Source organism: Ischnura elegans, chromosome 6, assembly GCF_921293095.1.
Source record: "Ischnura elegans chromosome 6, ioIscEleg1.1, whole genome shotgun sequence".
Taxonomy (NCBI): domain Eukaryota; kingdom Metazoa; phylum Arthropoda; class Insecta; order Odonata; family Coenagrionidae; genus Ischnura; species Ischnura elegans.
Genome location: NC_060251.1, coordinates 11,403,209 through 11,423,501, shown reverse-complemented (window position 1 = coordinate 11,423,501; position 20,293 = coordinate 11,403,209). Strand labels below are relative to the sequence as shown.

The window sequence follows — 20,293 nt, the reverse complement described above, 5'->3', positions numbered from 1 at the left end:
TGACTTGGCTGGTAAATACAGGAGATAACTATATACCTCAATGATTTTTTTATAAAAAACTAGATATAAGCATAAGATAATTTGAGATGATAAAAGCCGGACACAGTTAAATTCCGGTTCATTGCACCACTCACGATTGTAAGAGAAAAACGCATATTTCCATTCACGGCGGTTCATACACACTAATAGTATATAAGTTTCTGACGAGACTCAATGAATTTCTCAGCATTGCTTTCCATGCAACTTATTAAGTGAGTATCGCTGGTCTTGCGAAATGATACATAAGCTCAAATAAATTCGAAAGCATGAATACCTTAAAAGGTATGTGCTTTCCCCCGTAATATACGGTACTACGCCAAAAATACAATGACTCAGGAAGCCTCATCGAAAATACCCTAGTATATAACTTAGGGCGTAAATAATTCAAACAGCTTTTCAAATCTAAGTTAAATAAGTATTTTTAACTGAGTACTGAGTTTCAGACGCATAACACACCAAAGGGCAAGCTAAGAAATAATATTCGATACCATAAACTTGGCTGCTAAATTATAATTCCCACTAACTCCTTCAACCACACGTTTACTGAACGAAATAATACAAAAACAAAAGAATTTTCAGTCGAATTGCCGCTACAATATTTTAAATCACCACTTTTAATATTGGAGACATTCATCAACATCCCCAAGCCACATCTAGCTAGAAATTACATCCAAATATAATTACAGCGTGAAAGGGTACATACCTTACTGTTTGTCGTGGAGGTGAAATTGTCTCTTCTGATCGCCCGAATCCACTTGATCTCCAACTCAAGATATTTTGGAACGCTAAAAACTTAAACTTTGGGTCCACTCCTGGAGTTTTCTTCGCACCCCGGTACTGAACACATGAAAGGCGTTTTTAACAAAAATGTCTCACAAACACACGTTTCTTAAGCCCAGCGAATGAAATTCAAGAATAAAGGAAAATTCACTATCCTCAGAAACTTCAATTTTCAACTACTTACACCACAAAAATCCCTAAAAAGTGGTGAAACGTAACGTATATTCACTCGTAAACAACGTAGGAGTTTCAAGGATATCACTACTTCGCTCAAAGATGATCTTATGAGTGGACTCATTAAAACCGATAATGTGCAACTAGGCAATTATTAGTTTTCAGAGTGAATATTAATCCAAAAATATAATTTTCCTCGGCAGTGTACTCTCCTATATGTTACATTAATATTTTTGGTCGCTAATATGAACACAAAGGTTTATGCATTATACCGGTATGGATACACCAATATACATAATGTAAACCCCTACATATAATAACGCTGTAATACAGCAATAATACGTTAAAAAATACATTATGTATAGTATACATCAATTTCCTTGGTAAATACATTATGTACGCGAGTTCTTGTGCTGTGTGGGGATGTTTGAAAGAGAAGCAGAGATTTTAAAATATATGATAAATATATATATAATACAGATATGTGTATCTGTATATGATGTATACCAGAATCTTTAAAATATACAATTTATATCCTTATGGTGTAACCATGGATCATCAGACATGTATAAAATATGTATGATATACAGATTTGCAAATATGTATACTGATGTATTTCGAAATCTTAAAAATATACAGATTAAATCCTTTTTGTGCTACTAGGGTATGTGCATATTATGAGCTCCTTATGAAATAAAAATTGCATTCCATCGTCATCAAGCATTGTTCCTTGCTACGTAGAAGGTAATTCAAATGTGTTCGTCCAACTAATCATTTCATCGATAGTGTTGCTTGCATTTTTCTACTGCTCTATTTAATACGAATTAAAGCGACTATTAGAGATAATTAGGTTGATATCAACAACATATACTAGGTACTACTTGCTTACTTAAAAAATAACGGCCGTGTCCTCTTCGAATGCTTTACTTTCTGTTTTCTTTCCTCCTATCCCACTTCGTTGCTGCTTCGCCTTCTTCTCTTTCTAACCAGCTTTTAACCAGCTTGCGTTCACACACGCATGAACTACCGCCAACCATGGTCGGAAAACGGTGGTCAGAATCCCAACCACGGTTAACGGTAACTTGCGTTCACACCTCGTTTTGTAACCATGGTCGTGGCTAACCGGCGTAAAAAGAACGTAGTGTGAACGGGGCATGAGGGTTTTGTAGAGTAGCTTGGCGGGTGGTGTAATCCTCCGCCACAGTACCGGGAAAGACATCGGTCGATAGGAGCCTATGGTACCTTTGGGACAAATGGGCCCCGAGATATATAAAGCGGTGTTGTCCCGCAAGTATTGGGTATTTTTGTTTTGGTGAGGCTCTCGTCGAGTGTTCGACGCTGAAAGAGCTTCTCCCGAGAGACGGACCCACGCTACCTTCTTGAAGACCACCGCAACCTCCGCGGCCAAGGTAATAAAACATACCTAAAAAAAACTCCATATCTTCCCTCATATCTCAAGTCTGGTTGCCCTCCTTGATGCGATCACAATTCGGGCAGGGAGGGGGGGAGATGAATTAACGACCGTTCTTTTTTTTTAAACTCATATTTGTGTTTTAACCGGTTTTTCCTTCTTCCTCTTAACCGCCACCGCACTCCTTGTTTCTGTACGCCATACCCACATGGGATCTGCGACCTTCGGTTTGTCTGGCGAGAACCTCACCGCCACTGCCGGCTGGAAATATTTCTTTTGGTTTATAGTTTGAAGGCGGCCGCATTGGAGTACAAACGCGTTGATCGTACGTTCCGGTTTGTTAGTAAGCCCCAAATATGTACTTGCGTCAGTACATGGTATATTCTAACGTGGTATACTTGGATCGGAATTCGGCCTTATGCCTCGTTCACATTACGATTGTCTGAGCGATCGTCCTAACGATAGGTGGCCGAGCTAGCCGTGTGAATGCATGTCCTGACAATAGTTATCGTAGTTCCGAACGTTGCCGCTTTACGATGGTTAGGCGCTGGGAGACCGGAAACGGAAACGAGACCGAAACCGGAAGCGACAAGAGAAAGACGAAAAATTTCTGAAGCTCTCTTCGCTCTATTTTTTTCATGGGTTTGTCCTTGGAAAGAAGAATATGGGCGGAAGAAAAAATATACGTTAAATATACGTTGAATATATTACTTTTTTAACCCTCCATACCTCAGCAGCTTTGCTGTCAATTTCTCGTTCACTTTAGATGTCAGCACTAGAGGGCAGCCCAGGTTTTAACCATCATTGTGTGAATGCACGATAGTTCCAACGATAGCTGGAACAGTCGTAATCTCAACGAGGCACTAAAAAGGGACTTTCCACGCAGGCACGATATCGAAATTCATTGAAGAATTCGTTATGGATTGGGAAGGTAATTCACGGTGAAAAAATTCCTTCTTTTTTCAGTTATCTTTCATTATTTTCAATTACGAAAACCGCAAAGATTGCGGCACTCCTGACGATGAGTTGGTGACGTAATTACAGTTCCTGTTCATCACCTTGTTCTGGTAGAACTGCACATTGTGACATGGAATCGCCCACGGAAGTGAAACAAGTAAGGATCCTCGTGAGAGCGAACAGCTTGATCGAGGAGTTGTGGAGAAAAGAGGTTATACGCTCCGAAGGAGTTCCTGACGTAATCCACTTATCCTCGAAAGGGATAGGATCGTCTATTTTTTCCACAAACAGATCGATGCGTAGACAACCCGCTGTGGGATGAAATCGTAAACAGGTGACCAAAACCTCAAAAAGCTGTCTGCTCCCTACACCCATTTGAACCGCACATTCCCCCGCTTGCCTCGTCCCGCCCGAGCACCCTCAAGCGATCGCATAAACCGAATATGCGACCGGCGCGATGCCACGGTATCGCACACTTGCAGAGCGGTGAATTCGCCAAGGAGATAGCTGTAGCGTTCGGAGCTTCATATCACATCCACAAGTAGACAGGATTTTTATCCATTTCGTTGTAAAGGAATAGTTATCTTTCATTATTCATTCATCTTTGGGTGTGCACTTGCTAACATGCGTATATGCACGGGCCGCCACTGGCTGTAGGCTAATCCATGCAGTCGTTTAGTTATTGTGATAGGCTCTGCGCAATTCCAGGCGGTAACGAGATTCATGCAGATGTAGCTTAAAAGGGTTTTTTTCATCGAATTCAAGATCTCTCGCGTATTCGTTTTGATCCTGCCATTTCAAGGAATATGTATGAGATAGTCTCGTTTTTTCATTGTCTCGCCATTAAGCACTAAATATCCTACCGTTGATGCAAGGAAGAATGCAGTCATGGAACTTCAGAGACGGCGAATACATAAAAAAATGTTTTATGAATCCATCAGAAGAGCTATTTTGCAATTTTAAGAACAAAGCAAATATTCTGAAAAGAATTAAAGTTACCATTGTCTGCAAAAACCATTAAAGATAGAACAATTAAAATGTGTTCGAATATAACCACCCAGCATATCGAAGATCTGAAATTGGTTTCGCTCTTATCAATAGCAGTTGACGAGCCTTGTGATATAAATGATGCAGCGCAAGTTTCACTTTTTGCTAGATTTATGTCTCATTCAGGCCCTAAAGAAGACGTTTTTGGTTTATATTGCCACTCAAAGGTCAGACGCGTGGAGTTGATATCGCAAATGCTGTAATTGAGCGTATGGATAAACATCATATTCCCCTCGATAAAATTGTGTCGATTTCAAAAGATCGGGCCAAAAGTATGACCGGCGTAAGAAAAGGGTTTTTTGTTATTTTGAAAGAAAAAACAAATCACGAGAAACTTGTTATCATTTACGAAGAGGCGCTTTTTGCGCAAATATTTCCGGAGGAAATTTGTAAAGTTACGAAAGTAGTGATTACCATTATCAACTGCATTTTAGCTAAAGGCCTTAATCATCGCTAATTCAAAGAATTTCTCTTTGAATTGGCGATGGGAAATGAATTGAAATGAATTTCGATATTCTCGGTTTCCAAGTTCATAAACCAATCCCTTACACCTGCCATTGTTAATCACACAGCTTAATTTTCTCGTCTCATTAGTACACATTTTTTTGTCTCTTTAGAATTTGTCTTATAACTAGCGAAATACGATGAAAAGAAGATTGTCTTGTTTTTGGTACTCATTTATTATGAAAATGATTTAAATAGTTTTATTCAGCAGGTACAAATGGAATAAACCACAGCCTTCAACTAGAGGTCACTCAAAATTGCAGGGCGATAAAAACCTCTTATGCTAACAAAGCAAACAGTTTTGTTTTACAATAAAACCAATGTTTCCGTCTTAAGAGACAAGATATTGTATTTTGAGGCAAAGCTTCATTTTTGCCTTTAAGTATGAATTTTTGCATCTGGATATGGCTTAATATGGGGATAAGAGGTATGTACTTCAAAAAGTTAGGTTGATACCCATCACATTTTTCACAGAATACTAAAAAACCAGTGGGATACCAAGCTTAGCCATACGCCAATATTCTGCGAACAACATAGTAAAATTGTGTCAAATTTTCAGAGGGAGAAATAGGTTTTCTGAAAAGGTTTTTGCTAATGCTGTTTTCACTGGGTGTTCTGTTAGTTTTTTAAACCTTAGTACCTGATTTAACTGTATGAGTATATAACTTAAAATGAACGTATGTTTGGGTGTGATTTTTGTCTTCTGCAATGGTCAAATATTCCTAAAGGTCAGGGAACATTTCATTGTAAGGAAGTTTCTTGAAAAGTTGCTTGGCCAGGGCCAAAAATAGTTCGCTAAATGCTTGGTTGAGGGCTGGCTCGACTTCTGATAGGAACTCCTTTTGGTTCTCGTTCAAGAACTTCAGCATATTGTCACCTTTTTGGGAAGAGAAGATAAAATAATTAGCAACCGAGTTTCCAAAAATACTGCCAAAATGTAATATGTAGTGGTATATATGGACATAGTGAAAAACTTTTATTTGAAATGAAATTTAGGTGTTTATTTTCCTCACATGATGAACTAATTGTATAAAAATTTGATTGATTGGATGAAAACTTTATATTATATAATAATATAAAGTTTTCATTTAATTTCTTAGAGTTATAGTTATAATCAAAGAACACCCTGGTAAATAGCGACTATTATAAAAAACTTCTCTTGGGATTCACGCGTGTCAGATAAATTGAGGTAGCTTAATTTTCGCAGGAAAATGGCCAAACAAATCCGCCTATATTCTGTAAACAAACACCTGTTATTCCATTCGTTAACCAATAATTTTCAGCTATTTTATTATGCTAATTCTTCATCGGTAATTATTGGTTTTGCGTAAGGAAAATGGTTTTATGCATACTTAATGAATGAATGTACCCTTCTGTATACATACTTAGCGTCTTGTCTCAAATGAATAAGTTATTAATCATTATTACCTGTGCCATTCATTCCACTCAGATCATTTAGGCGACCTTTAAATATCTGAGCTGCACACAATCCCAAGAAAATTTCATTCATTCTATTTGCCAGGAGGGTGTAAAATCTTACATTGACTGATATAGTTAGCATTTATTTAAGAAGAGAAATTTCCACGATACCATTGGGAGTTTCATATGTTACTGGGACATTTGAATCCAATTGTTAATATGTAAATTTATTCTAGCCGAAAAGGTCGTTGATTTAAAACGTATTAGTAGACAAGGGTAGTGAATGGATTAGTAGGTATTCGTTTGCAGAATGTTGTCAGATTTGTGTGGCCAATATCCTGTAAAATATTCTGTTATTTTAATGTGATGAAGTTCAAATAGTTTTTATCATCATCGCCACTGCACCACCAAAAGGTACTTCAATCACACTAAATTTCCCATTTGTATTTCGTCAGAGCCACTATTACTTAGGTTGGCCCATTTAATCCTGAATATTTTCATCATGCAATCTTAAAATAGGGATGGTTATTTTCCGCCATATTTATTTAGTTTCTCTGCTATACAAATGCAAATCCTTGGGTATCTTGGCAACACAAATTCATATCTGTTGGGTTGAAAATTTTCCAGTCCCAAATCACATTGCTTAAATATGTTATTGATATTTGTGAAAAATGAGCAAATTTACTAGTACATATAACTTACTTATCGAATAGAACCTAACCATGGATTTTTGCAATGGCAGATTAATGATGACACGAGCCTCTTCATTATTTTTCATCCATGCAAATGTGACCATTACAACCATATATCTGGGTTAATAGGTATTTAAAAGAGCAAATTAAAAACTTTTTTATTTTATCACGGGTACAATGCTAGTATTTGCGGCTGTGACGTAGCCACGAATTTCTTCCCGAAGAAGGGGGGGGGGGGAGGGGAGGTCCAAAACCAGGGGTAGAGAATTTTTAAAAACATGGTACTAATTATAAATAGAGGGTTGTAAAAATGATCTAAAAATTTTAATAATCGAAAAAACATCATTTTACAAAGAAATCTGTGAATTCATGATATTTCAATGTGCTGTTTTCTTTTATGAAGCAAAGTAATTGTATTTAAATGTATCGGGGGGGTCTCCGGTCCCCCCAGGACCCCACCACCTTACCACGCTAATGGTATGACTCCATTAAAGACTGCTACATTTATCTTGGTATAAAATCAAAATTTTAATTGCTTGTAACAAACTTTTAGTAATTTTTCTGGTCAATCAGGTTAAAACTGTGGATTTGTACCAATAAAAACATTCATACTGATATGCAAAAAATTCAATGAATTAAAAGGAATTGTTTCTATGATTTTATTTTATAATTCTTCCATGGTAATTAGTGCTATTGAAGTAGGTAAATGAATAAATACCCCCTTGTTTGAATTGTACTTACTCAGTGTCTTGTCTCCATTGAATAAGTTTGTCATATCAATTGATGCTCGTTCAGAGTGGATATTGACGTCATACTTCACTGGCTCCATGAACGTCTTTCCTTTGGCGTTGGTGTGAGGTTTGCCCTCAATATGCCATTTCACATCGACATCATCTAATTTTAGAAATGAAAAAGTTAAGGTTTTGGTCAAATTCTTGAACATGTGTATCTATTTACTTTTGAAAAATTAGTGAGCAAACATATACCATCTCATTGATGTCATCAATTTTTTTCTGAATGAAATTAAGCAAAATATTTGAAATCACAAATATATACTTATTGAAAAATTAGCCGTTGGAGTACTTAATATGATTGCTATAGGAAAAGTTTTGCTTTACTGTTATATGTGTACCCGTAAAGCCCAGCACAGGTATATATTTAAAGAAATTATTATTATTATTATTATTTTTGAGATTATTTATTCTATTTTCGAAGTTAGGATTACATGTAAGTTTTTTTTAATACCTTCGGTCAGTCAACCCTTCCACTCTTGCATGTAGGATACGGGGCTTCATCTCCCATGTAATTTTTTTACCTTCTGTTGACAGTGCAGTATATCCGATAAGTTGAGATATTTCGCCAAAGGGTTAGGGGTGAGGATTCTTTTTTCCCTCACACAAGAAAAGACTTAAGTAAATGTGTAAAGAGTAAATTTTGTTAGAGCATTTAATTTTTAATGCGTAAACTGGAGGAGTCCTAACACCCCCCACAGTAACCACCCCTTATGGGTATTGAGGCGGCTTGTGGTACAGTATGTAGATGAACCTCAAAGTTGCCCTTAATAAAAGAATTTCATGTAGCCAGTGCATGGGCGGCCAATTCTTTTCCCAGAGTCACGTTGTAGATCAAGCATATTTTAGTGGGTTGATCACAGGCATCATCTGGGCTTTGAGCCCAGGAAACTTCGGTCAGTAGGTAAGTGCTCTACCCATACGGCAGAGTGGCGGCCTGGTGGGCACAAAATAGATCCCGTACTCTGCATGTGTGGTCTTCATGCGCCTGTTGCCAGGGCCGAAACAAGGAGTTTTGTCATCAGGGGGGTCAAAGATCATTTTAACGACCCACCTTCACATCATCCCCCATCACTCCCTCCCCATTCGTCCCCTAACAATAAAATATATACATCCGTAGGCTATTTTTTTGAGATACAGTAGCTGAAACTAAACACCATATGTTCCCTTTTAAGTTTGTTATTACTATACTCTACTGCTAAAACTCAGGGTTATTTTTAATAATTCAGATAACTCCGGTAGAGTATAATTTTTTAAGAACTGCTGTGTTGTGGAGGTTGCGATTACTTCCGTATTATGAAAATGCTTCTGTGTGTTATTAAATTTTGTCCTTGGCCCATATTCCGCTAAATTGAGTTCGTATGCCTCGAAGTCTCATGGTTTCATGGTCTCAGCTTATATTGAATGTCAGTCATGCGTTTCATCTGGAAAAACGGAATTAATTAGTAAATGCTGTCAGAGAAAAATGAGAGTCAGCCGTCCGAGAAAGAACTTCCTCGGAGAAATCAGAAAACTTCGACATGAACTAGAAAATAGAGAACGTATTCGCGTGCAATGAGGACACTGCTGCTCAAAGGTGGAAGCGATTCGCCCTAAGAAATATAGCTGAGAAAAATCGTTGATGTTTCATCTGATCGCCCGAATCGTTTTCGCTCACTTATATAACACATATTTTCTTGTTTTATAGTGATTACGTCACGAACTCATGCCACTATAAGCAATCGATTTACATTGTTGAACGAGCACATTGAAATTAATACTTACGGTAGGTGAAGTTGCTGAGTCCTTTTCCTGTGATTGGCAGGAGGATTATTCTTCCTTTAGCTTCATAAGGTCCCGCTACGGTGTAGTGAGGCAGTTTGAATACAAAGTCGAATTTGTAGTTTTTAGGATCAGCCCTGCGAAGAGGAACGATGGCATAGGTAAGAATTAGCTGTCATCTAGGAATTAAAATGGCATTATTTGTGGTAAAATCGGAAATAATGTCTTCTATTTTACGTTCGTGAGTGAAGTTACAATAATGAGATGGTATTCCTCATTGTATCTTTTATTTTTTCAAATTCGACTAAGTTTAAGTCCTTGAACTGAACACATGCTAACTTCGGAAGAAAAAGGACTTTTTACTTTGTCTGAGTGATTCTCATGATGTTAACATTGTCAGTGCTCAAAATGATATTTAGAATCGCGTAATCATATTTTCTCCAAAGAAATGTCGATTAGATTTTTTCTCAAGTCTATGTGCTTTTTGCTTGTAAATTTAGTAACTGTTAAATGTAAGTACAAATAAATTGATACATTGTCAGTGTACGACCAGCCTTCTCCTAAAGACCTACAGTCCAAGACACTGATGAACGTATAATTACTAGGATTGATACGTACTTGGCGGACATCATTCGTCCTGATCTCATTCCGGTGTGAGTGGCGTTGTCGAATTTCAGCGTGAGGCCCACAGGTCCATCACCCGTGGAGATGATCAGCTGAGGCACAAACAGCGGGTCAAGAGAAATCATCCCCCACTCAGGAATACCTGGAAAGCGATATGAAGCGGAGCGATTGAATTCATGCCAAGGGATTTAACCCTCATTGGTTTGGTTGCGTAGGGAACGTATTGACCCGACTGGATTTTCTTGGATGATTTTTTAAAGGAAATAACGTCGTTCGAAATTGGCATTATTTTCTGGTCCATTATTTCCTGTAATTCTACCGCTGAGTAAAGTTGGATTTTAAAAGTATTCGATCGATGTTTTGACCCGACTGCGACAGTGAGCTCATCAGATTTTTTCCCGCCTTAGATCCGACGCTTTATTCTGTTTTTGTCTCATATTAGTATGTCTTATGTTGCAGACTGGTTCCTTCAAATGTTGTAAAGCTCAATAAATTTCTCTCTTCTAATAAAATTCATGTTTATAATTATGTTCACTGCATAAATATTGATACTGTTTTCTATGTATCGGCCATAGATAATGTTATAGTTATCGTGTTTCTAACTGTAAATTACACAATAAAAATGTATAAACCTGTTTCGATCAAATTACTTATTGAGTAGCAGTAAAAAGATGCCAAATATATCGACAAAAATGTATTTTAATCGCAATAAATCCAACTCGAATCACAATAACTCTACGCCACCAGTTACATTAGTTTACTCCCGACACCAATTTAGGGTTAAGCAGGATTGCCGTAGAAGTCGACTGTTCGCTTATACTAGTGCGTGTGGACAACGGCGGGTAAGACAGCACGAATCGATTGAGGGTGGATGGAATCCCGGTTTTGGAGTATTTTATCATATAGCAATCAGTGGCGGAAGAATATGGGGGCAGGCACCCAGCCATTGCGGGGCCGCCGATCATTACATAACTGCAATTGTAACCTTTTCATATCATAAGATAACGTTGTCTTGTATGTTTGGATAATCAGTTGGAATAAAACTTTATTAAATTTTGAATGTGAGTTCATTATTTTTTTATTACGATAAAAGTAAAGGTAGCTTAATTTCCCCACCTCCTTAAGTTCTTTCTGTATCCGTCTCTGATTGCAGTCAATGTAAATGAAATGTTTTATGACGAGAGAAAAAAAAGAATTTTTGATAAACAGTCTATTTCGGTTTATGCGTGTAAAAATATGTATTTCGTCACAAGTAGATATTCGCCAAAAATCGATTGATTCGATTTATTAACGCAGTTGAAGCAGTTCGACCTCGAAAGCGATAGGGGTCGATAGCCATGGGTGTATCGCAAGCGGCGATGATATTGTTGATGTACCTTATACCTTGTTGATCTGCTGTGTATATGGCTGAAAAATTAGCATGAATTGCATGGTAAAAACTATCGTTGCCTGGAAATGTTTTCGTGTTGCAATTAATGTGTATTGCGATTTACGAAAGAGAGACAAATATGAAATTTCGGTGAATAGTCTGTCCATTTTGGTTTATATTTGCGAGTAAACTAAAATTTTGTATCAAGTAGACTGTCATTTAGACAAATCTAAAAAGATGTATGGCTGAATTAATATATTGACGATAAATTTCCTAAGGTTGTACACGATAAAGGTGTGACTTTAACTCAAAAATAATGTTACTACTTATTTATAACTTGGAAAAGGTTGCAAAAATTGAAAGGCATTAGTTGACAGATAACATACTATATTCTTCCTCGACGTCTAGTATCAGCGTCCAACTTCCGGGTAAACGTGGTGTCGGTTGACTTTTTCGTGACCACAGTTTCGTCCCCTGCCCTGTCGATCAGATCGGAACCAGAAGCAAGAACCGACGCGACGTTTACCTGGAAGAAAGACGCCGGAGCTACGTATAGCGGGTGCAACTAACAAATCCTCTACTCGTGAGATGAGTCAGATCACGGTGAAGTGGGAAACCCACTTCAGCGTACTCCACTCCTTCGATTCAGTTGATACATCACATTCACTGAAAGATATTTTGAGATACTTCTGTGGTGTTAAAGGCGTCAGTGGTGTAATGGTCAGCATAGTTGCCTTCCAAGCAGTTGATCCGGGTTCGATTCCCGGCTGACGCACTTTTTTCTACCGCGTAATCACTTTTCAACACTTTCTGCTTAATAGACACAATTTATGCCATTATTTTTGCCTCGAAAATCGTACTTCGATTCAAGGTAACGCATAATCGTATACGCATCCCTGTACGCTTATTCGATGAATTGCTTTTCCATCAACTAGGACAAATTGAAAAAAAGTAAAACGATTGAAAAATAGTAAAAAAGAGTGCTATCAGTTGTTACATTCATACTCCCGAAAGAGCTGTGCCATAAATTCAAAAATAAATTTCAGAATTTGGGAAAAATTAAAAAATTTAACACAAAAAATTTTAATCTCTCATTTGAACCGAGTAAGATTGGTTTCATTAGATTGATTGTTCAAGTCATCTGATTATTGTATTCGTTTCAGCCCCATTACATAATATTGCTGTCACTAATTAATTATCTAAAAGACACATTTTAACCATAATTATTAAAATATCCTATTGAAAAATAGTAAAAAAAAGAGTGATAAGAGAATAAATTTCTTAATGCCACTGGAATAATATTGAATGGAGATAAGAGTTAGGTAGTATTCAAGTGGCAAAAGAACTTGTTAGTTATAAAATGAATGTAATGTGAAATTTCATTCAAAATCTAGAAACGAAGTACTGTGAGTTGTTCTGTGGAAGTATGATGATGCTGCGTTTGAAGTTACAGCTGTTGAAAAAGGATAACGGGACATAAAAAAGTGCGTCGGCCGGGAATCGAACCCGGATCAACTGCTTGGAAGGCAACTATGCTGACCATTACACCACCGACGCCCTGTTGGAATACGGGTATTTCTCTAAAGCTGTATTCGTTCGTAAGCCCTTTCAACCGTATCGAAGGAATGGTTTACGGAGAAGTGAACACCCGCACGCCCACTAGCTCTTAGGGAATTTATTGGTTGGTTGCATCTACCACGAAAATCTTTGATGTGTGAAATCGAATTTCGCAAGTCGACTTTCAGTTAAGTATTAAAACGCAAGTAATTCCAGCACCACTAAATATTTTTCATTTATACGATGCAAATAAAATATTTGGGGCCTCACAGTAATCTGAACTTAGTTTGAAAAAGTTAGCATGAAAGAAATATTTGAAAGTAACTTATCAGGATAGATATGGTGGAAAAATATCAGAGTGTAAATCAAAAAGGAAGATATATTCTACAAACTTTGCTGCGGTACGACGCGGTTCGACTTTTATGTCGTTATTAAGTACAATCCTTGTCTTACTACTCGCATGTCATTTGCAATTATATGGTGTGTAATTGATAATGACGCAGACGCTGAAATGCTTCTTACATCAGTAAATATTAGTGGAAAGGGTGGTTTTTTTATTTACTCTATGTATTTCCACTCTACGATGATGTTGCGTATGAAGTTGAAAAAGAAGAAAGGGACATAAAATAAGTGCGTTGGCCGGGAATCGAACCTGGATCAACTGCTCAGACGGCAGCTATGCTGACCTTTGCATCACCGACGCCTTATGTTAAGGATTAAATTCTGGTAATGCCTTTTCCTTTGTGTGTTCTTTCAACCGGTAGTTGATATTGTAAAATTCGTCCAGCTGAAGTTATTATAAAATTCATATATTTATTGCAAGCTGCCATTTTCAACGGAAGTTCAGAATACCCTGAGATATCAAATATTACACATTCTACTTATAAGGTAGGTATCGATCTGAAAATATGTCGTGTTGTAGAAATACTTTCATTTTAATTATTTGTTCATGATAAGGACTTGAAATTCGTAACCCATCGTACATAAGTTTAACCTTGAGGAATATTGTTATATGTTCGATTTACATCTGAAACATCGAGTTAGAAATAGTTCTTTGTGAATGAACTTCATACCCCGAGTTAATAACGTACAGTAACGAAGTGAAATATTTTTACGGGGTGGATTAGTTAATTTTGCCGGGCATAAAATACATGTTCGAAGTTTGGAGTAAAAGCTAACTACGGATGACGTTAGACTTCATGCTCAGCCACTTGCATGGCATCTCCATCAACTTAATTGCTCTACTAAATAGTTCTTTACGAAACTCATGTGTAGTTATGCTCATCTATGTATGGGCTCAAATAGCGATAAAAGCATTGAAAAAAATTCTATAAAAATAATATTTCACTTACCGTCCGATAACACAGTATTCAGGGCTTTTTCTGCACTCTTTTTGAAGCATTCCTGAAAGTCTTTGTCCTTTGTCTTACATATGGTGAATGTGTTTCCTGAAATAATAGGTTTAAATTTGGTTTAGATTACTAGAGTAACAGTGCAATACATTAAATCTATCCTTGTAATATATATCTTTGGCACAATAGAATATTTTTTATCCAATTAATGTTTTTTTATACCGTCATTTAATGGATATTTCACGATGAGTCGTAAAATGTTTGAATGTGCGTTCTCGATTAAATAGTGAATCGTTTGTTTGTATGAAAAAATTTCGAGACAAATAATAAGTTATAGCTAATCAGTGGCGCCTATCCACTTTCATCTTTATTCACTGCTGTACTTCGCGGATGAGACGTTGGTAGTCATGGTGTGGTATTCCAATTTTTAAGGTCATTTGCACCTTGAGGGAAGTGTAGGGAGGAAAGGGTGTGGAGAAACTCCCCACAAAAGGCGCCAAGGGGTCCTCAGGTTAACGTCCCATTCGACGGAAGGAGTGGTGCACTTGAGTTGCCCTCCGCAAGTCATTCAAACAGGGATCGGGCACCCTCGGAAAAATGTCTGCCACCGCCGGGATTTGAACCCTGACCGATTGGGTGGGAAGCCAGCACTATGGCGACCACATCAACCCGATCCCCTGGAAGCAAAGAGACGGTCGTCTTAGGAATAATAACTCACACCCCCTGCGGATTGTAATGTTGAAGTTCAGGGATTGAATTTGTTCGTGGTAAGACGAATTACTGAATTATTCACTGTTAACCATAGAGGTGGAGAAAGGCCCCATCTATGTATACATCAATAGTGTATTAAACAGCCAGATCATAACAATAAGTGACCTAAATTAAATCTCAAACCAAATTCAAAGAGTAATTTTTACTGAAGACAATAATTTAGACCTTAAGCGATGAATAAACCTTAAAAAACGCCCGGGTTACTCTTAAAAGTCTGAGTGGGATAATTCTCACTGCTCACTGCTATCTCAAAGCCATTGCTCCTAGCTCGACGGAGGGCAGTTGAATCTAGTTCCCTTGTAGAATTTCCTCATCTAGTTTCCCTCCAGGTCAAGGCCTTTATCATGGTCGGCGTGTAGAACCTCGTCACAGAAATTAATTTATCTTTTATTGATCGGTGCATTAATTTATCAAGTTCTCCATCAGACTATAGAACTTATAGAACGTACATGATAGAGAGTTGCCTCAGACATTATATGCTTTCATGTGAATTTATCACTTACGTATTTTTCATGAAAATTTTCCGTTTCTAACTGTACAATTCAATTACATTGGTGCAAGTGGCAGTTAACAAAAGTTTAGTGTATAGAAATGGAACATTTATGGGTATAAGATGAGTTTTAACCAAGCGAAACGCCTGGAAATTGAACAAAAATAAATAATTTCGAAGACAAAGATTAGTTTGCAATTATTTTTCGATTGCACGTAACTGTGCGCTGTCGTTGGGGTGACTCGGGCCACCACTAGCAAAACCTGAGATTTAAGGTTCCCAGAGTAACGGAAGACCACCCTTTAAAATTGATGGTCCAGAATTTTTTCTTCAGATTGACAAAAAAGTAGCGCCAACTTTAAAACATGGAAATTATTTCAAGTTCCCCACTAGGCTGTATAACTTCCAATAGCTACATGATAGAGAGTTGCTTCTGGCATCGTTCACGTTCATGTGAATAAATCATTTTCATTTATGATTGGTTTCGGGGTTAATTACATCTCGACTCATTTTTGTCGGACGACAGTTTCGGACGCGTTCCAGCTCTCGTCATCGGGTCCAAAATTTCGGGTTTTGGACCCGAAGACGGGAGCTGTAACGCGCCCGAAACTGTCGTCCTCCAAAAATGAGTCGAGATGTAATTAACCTGGAAACCAATTATCAATTCAATGTCCGGGGAAGCCTCCATGATAATCAAATTATTTTCAATTTTTGTATGATAATGTTACTGTTGTAATCTGTACATATTCCAGTACCTCGGTACAGGTGACAATTAACTAGATTTTACTCTATATACTTTGAACAATTGAGGATTACAAGGTAAGTTTTAGAGCCTCGCCTACCTCGGTAGCTCGCAGTACCTCGGTACAGGTGATAATGAACTAGATTTTACTCTATATACTTTGAACATTTGAGGATTACAAGGTAATTTTTAGAACTTCGCCACGGAATTAAACTTACATTTTAATGTTTAGGGTATTAATCTGTTAAATCTCCCCATTAGGCTCTAGAACTTATAGTATTTACATTACATTGAATAACTTATTGTGGGGAATAATAAATTGGGATATGCAGGGTGGAGAGAAATTGTGTCGCGAAATGTTAACCGTAGACAGCTATTATTATAATGCTAGCAGAAAGGAATACCAAGGGCGGGCTCTTAGGGCTCCACTCCTGAGGGTCGGCCCGGAGGGTGGTAAGGCTGAGACTTACACGCCCTCACTCCTCGGAACGGGAAGACCAGAGAAAGAAAGAAAAGGAATGGAGGCGCCGCGTCGCTGCGAAGAGAGCCCGACGACGCCTCCAGAGAAAGGATAGGATGGGAAGGTGATGGGTAGACCACGCCGTCATCAGGGCAAGGTGAGCCACTATTAGCGAAACCAAGCTTTCCTATTTCCACAGAATTGAAATAATATTCTATAATTAAGAATACTTCTCCGATTTTTCTGTTGATAGGATAGCTGATGCTAGTAGGAACCAAAATTACTAATGACGTTTAATTCGAAAACGCACCATTTTTTAACAACTGAAACTTTCAGTTCGAGCACTTCGATTGGCCGAGAGTTTGCCCTGTTGCCGGATTCTCAGGGCAACTCATGAGTTGGAATGCTTTGTCCACCGGAAACCGCTATGTATCCAAGGCTTTTGGCAACAATGTAAACTCGCGGCCAATCGGAGCGCTTTGCTCAAAGTTTCTATTGTTAAAAAATGGTGCGTTTTCGACCTAAACATCGACATCACGAAAAATATAAAAGAAGGTACAGGTGACAATTAACTAGATTTTACTCTATATACTTTGAACAATTGAGGATTATAAGGTAAGTTTTAGAGCCTCGCCTACCTCGGTAGCTCGCAGTACCTCTTGTTAAAATTTCACTGGCCTCTAAGGATTCTTTCCTGGGATTTTAATGTCATTTTCAAGGCGGTAAAAAAACTTGAAAATGACTGTAGTTCAATTGTAACATTATTCGGCTTAATTTTGGTTCCTACTATGAACAACTATCGAGGATTAAAATTACACCCTCCTTTTTTTCCACCCTGATTATATATAGAGGATAACTTGGAGAATTTCCATGATTGCGAAAGTAACTTAAATCGTAAAATGTTTAAATATTTCACTTGTAGAGTAAAAGGTCAATTGAAATTAGGGGCATTTATTCTTCCGGGTTGTCCTTCGTGTCGATTCATCTTCGTTACGACAGTTTCGCTGGAATTGCAGCAGGCGTGTGGAGAGGCGTCTTCAAACCTGAGAACGCGTGTTTCTACGAAATGAATCGACGCAGAGGACCACCCGAAAGGCCAGCTGAGCCTAATACACCACTCCGCGTAAGAGTGCATCACCAACTGTGGGTAACTCACCAACTGTTCTCGCTTGTCCGCACTCGATGGAGAGCGCGACCGCCGCTATCGCCAATAAAAACTTGCTCCCGTACATCCTTGAGTGATAATCCTCTTTCTCTCCTCCTGAACACATCTGCTGTTCCACAACGCTACGAATAGCTGACGGATCCCCTATGGTCTCTCCTTATATACCTTTTCCGGCCGCAGTTTCCTTTTATATATATAGAGAGAGAGACGGAGACGTAATTCTCACCCTCTCGGAGGGTAGCGCTACAGGCATTGAAGTCACCGACAGTCTAGGACGTGTGTGGGGGCGATTGACATTGAATTTTTTCCCACTTGCTGGGGGGTTGTTTGCTCAGCGGGAAAGGAGAGACTCCATAGTGGCGGAGGCAATCATTAATAACCTTTCCGGATGTCGCAGCTGCGAGATACACTCGACCCGTTCCCTGAAGATCGCTTAATTTTGAAAGGCTCGTCATCATTGTGGCGTCCGTAAATAGCTCCTTCCCCGCTTCTTCAAATCCTAAATCCTCTAGGCAAGGTTGCTGTCATTACAATTTTTATTAATTGGTAATGATGAGTGATTTTTTTGTTTACACCTGATAATAGTTTTCATTCATCGAAACCCGGGCCCCTTTATTAGAAAAAGAAATTGAATAAGTAATAGTTATCCATTCCAGAAATCTTGAAATGGAATAACACACCGTTAGTAAAAGGTTGGTGAATTTTGTTGTCAGTAGAACACTGCAGTCGCTGACAGACAAAGCGATCCGAATAAAGGTAATGAATCAGTAATTAGGGCTGTTAAGCGATATTTCTGATGGTGTAAAAAATAAAATATATAACTTAGCGGTAATAGTCCTCACGATCGCATACACTACATTACAAAAATTGAAAATATCAACACTGCGCCACGTACGGTTTTTGAAAATTGGTTTCAAAGCATCTGAAGTGGCAACAAAACTTATCATCAACGGGATGATAGTATAGGAGAACAATGACTGACAATGTACGCGATGGTGCGGATGCCTGCCTCCTTTTGGACAATGTAGTCTTGTATATGTGTGTGCTGAATTAGTGAAGAGGGTATCAAAAAGGAGGTGAAGTTAAATAAATTCTTCTTGAACTTGAATTTCGCATAGGCTCTTTGTATATTGTGAAGAAATATTGCTAAAATTTACTTTCAAAATTACTTTTATCGTAAAAGTCATTATTTAAAACTTGAACTTCAGTAAAATACTCTTTCAGAAAGGTAGCTTTTAACTTTCCGTAATTATTTTTTACCGAAATTAACTTTAATCAATTAATTGATTGGTAGTTTTACTAACTCATCCAACGATATCATTTCGTCTTTCGTGATTGGTGGATGTTTATTTTCGTGTCAGGTTTGAGGCGGTTAGGAATTTGGAGTTTTTCCCGGAAAATTCGCTCTGTTCCTCAATGCCTTGTTCGATCGTAACGGCCTTGCGCCCAGCCATAGATGGCAACAAATTAAAGAAGACAGCTTTTCAAGAATCCCTATCACGTGCGGAAGAATTTTGTGATGCCAGCGTCTGAAGACAGGAAATTTGAAAAATTTCCTGTGTCTACGAGTATAGCTATATGGTTTGTTAAGAGTGTTTGGTCTCCATGCCCTGCAAAATAGAAGAATCATAAACGTAAAAACGAAGAAACATAAACATAAAATTCTGCATCACGTCATCAACAAGGGCCTATTTTATGAGTTAGGAATTAGTTAGGAAAAGGAACGACGAAGTGCTGGATATGGTTGGCGAGGAGAGGCAGCTTTTAGAAGGTACGGAGGAGACAGAATGCATGTATGGAGCGAATACCTAGCTGGGAGGGGATGTTGAAAATGGTGTTAGAGGGTAGAATGTTAGGGAAACGAGGGAGGGGACGGAAAAGAATAGGATTTACAGATAGATTGAAAGGGAGTAGGCCTTACATTGAATTGAAGAAGTTAGCGCTGGAAGGAAAGGGAGGCTCCCAGATCACTTCTTTAGTACTCCATGGAAACCTACCTTAATCGGTAGAATACTTTAATAATCATTTGGACCAAAAAGGGTATTTCATCATCCTTATATACATGGGTGGTTTAATAAAATTTTCAAATATATTTTATGTATGTTTAAAACCCTCACATAGAATACTTTTCACCTTAGTTTTGGATCCTATGTATTCTTGGTTCGTGTTTGTGTTAGCTTCCAAAACT

The 20,293-nt window shown here is 38.0% G+C and overlaps 1 protein-coding gene and 2 non-coding genes across 3 annotated transcripts in view; 1 reads left to right on the top strand and 2 right to left on the bottom strand.

Moving 5' to 3' along the window:
- Nucleotides 1–18,255, bottom strand: part of LOC124161502 (protein takeout-like) — a 43,421-nt gene extending 25,166 nt beyond the window's left edge. The window contains exon 1 of the mRNA XM_046537840.1: nt 18,097–18,255. Coding sequence (XP_046393796.1) covers nt 18,097–18,211 — 115 coding nt within the window. The 5' untranslated portion in view covers nt 18,212–18,255. The remainder of the gene's footprint in view (nt 1–18,096) is intronic.
- On the top strand, nt 12,272–12,343 carry Trnag-ucc. The gene has a single exon. It is a non-coding gene; the product is annotated as a tRNA-Gly (tRNA).
- Trnag-ucc lies at nt 13,054–13,125 on the bottom strand. Its single transcript has one exon. It is a non-coding gene; the product is annotated as a tRNA-Gly (tRNA).
- Nucleotides 18,256–20,293: the final 2,038 nt, after the last annotated feature.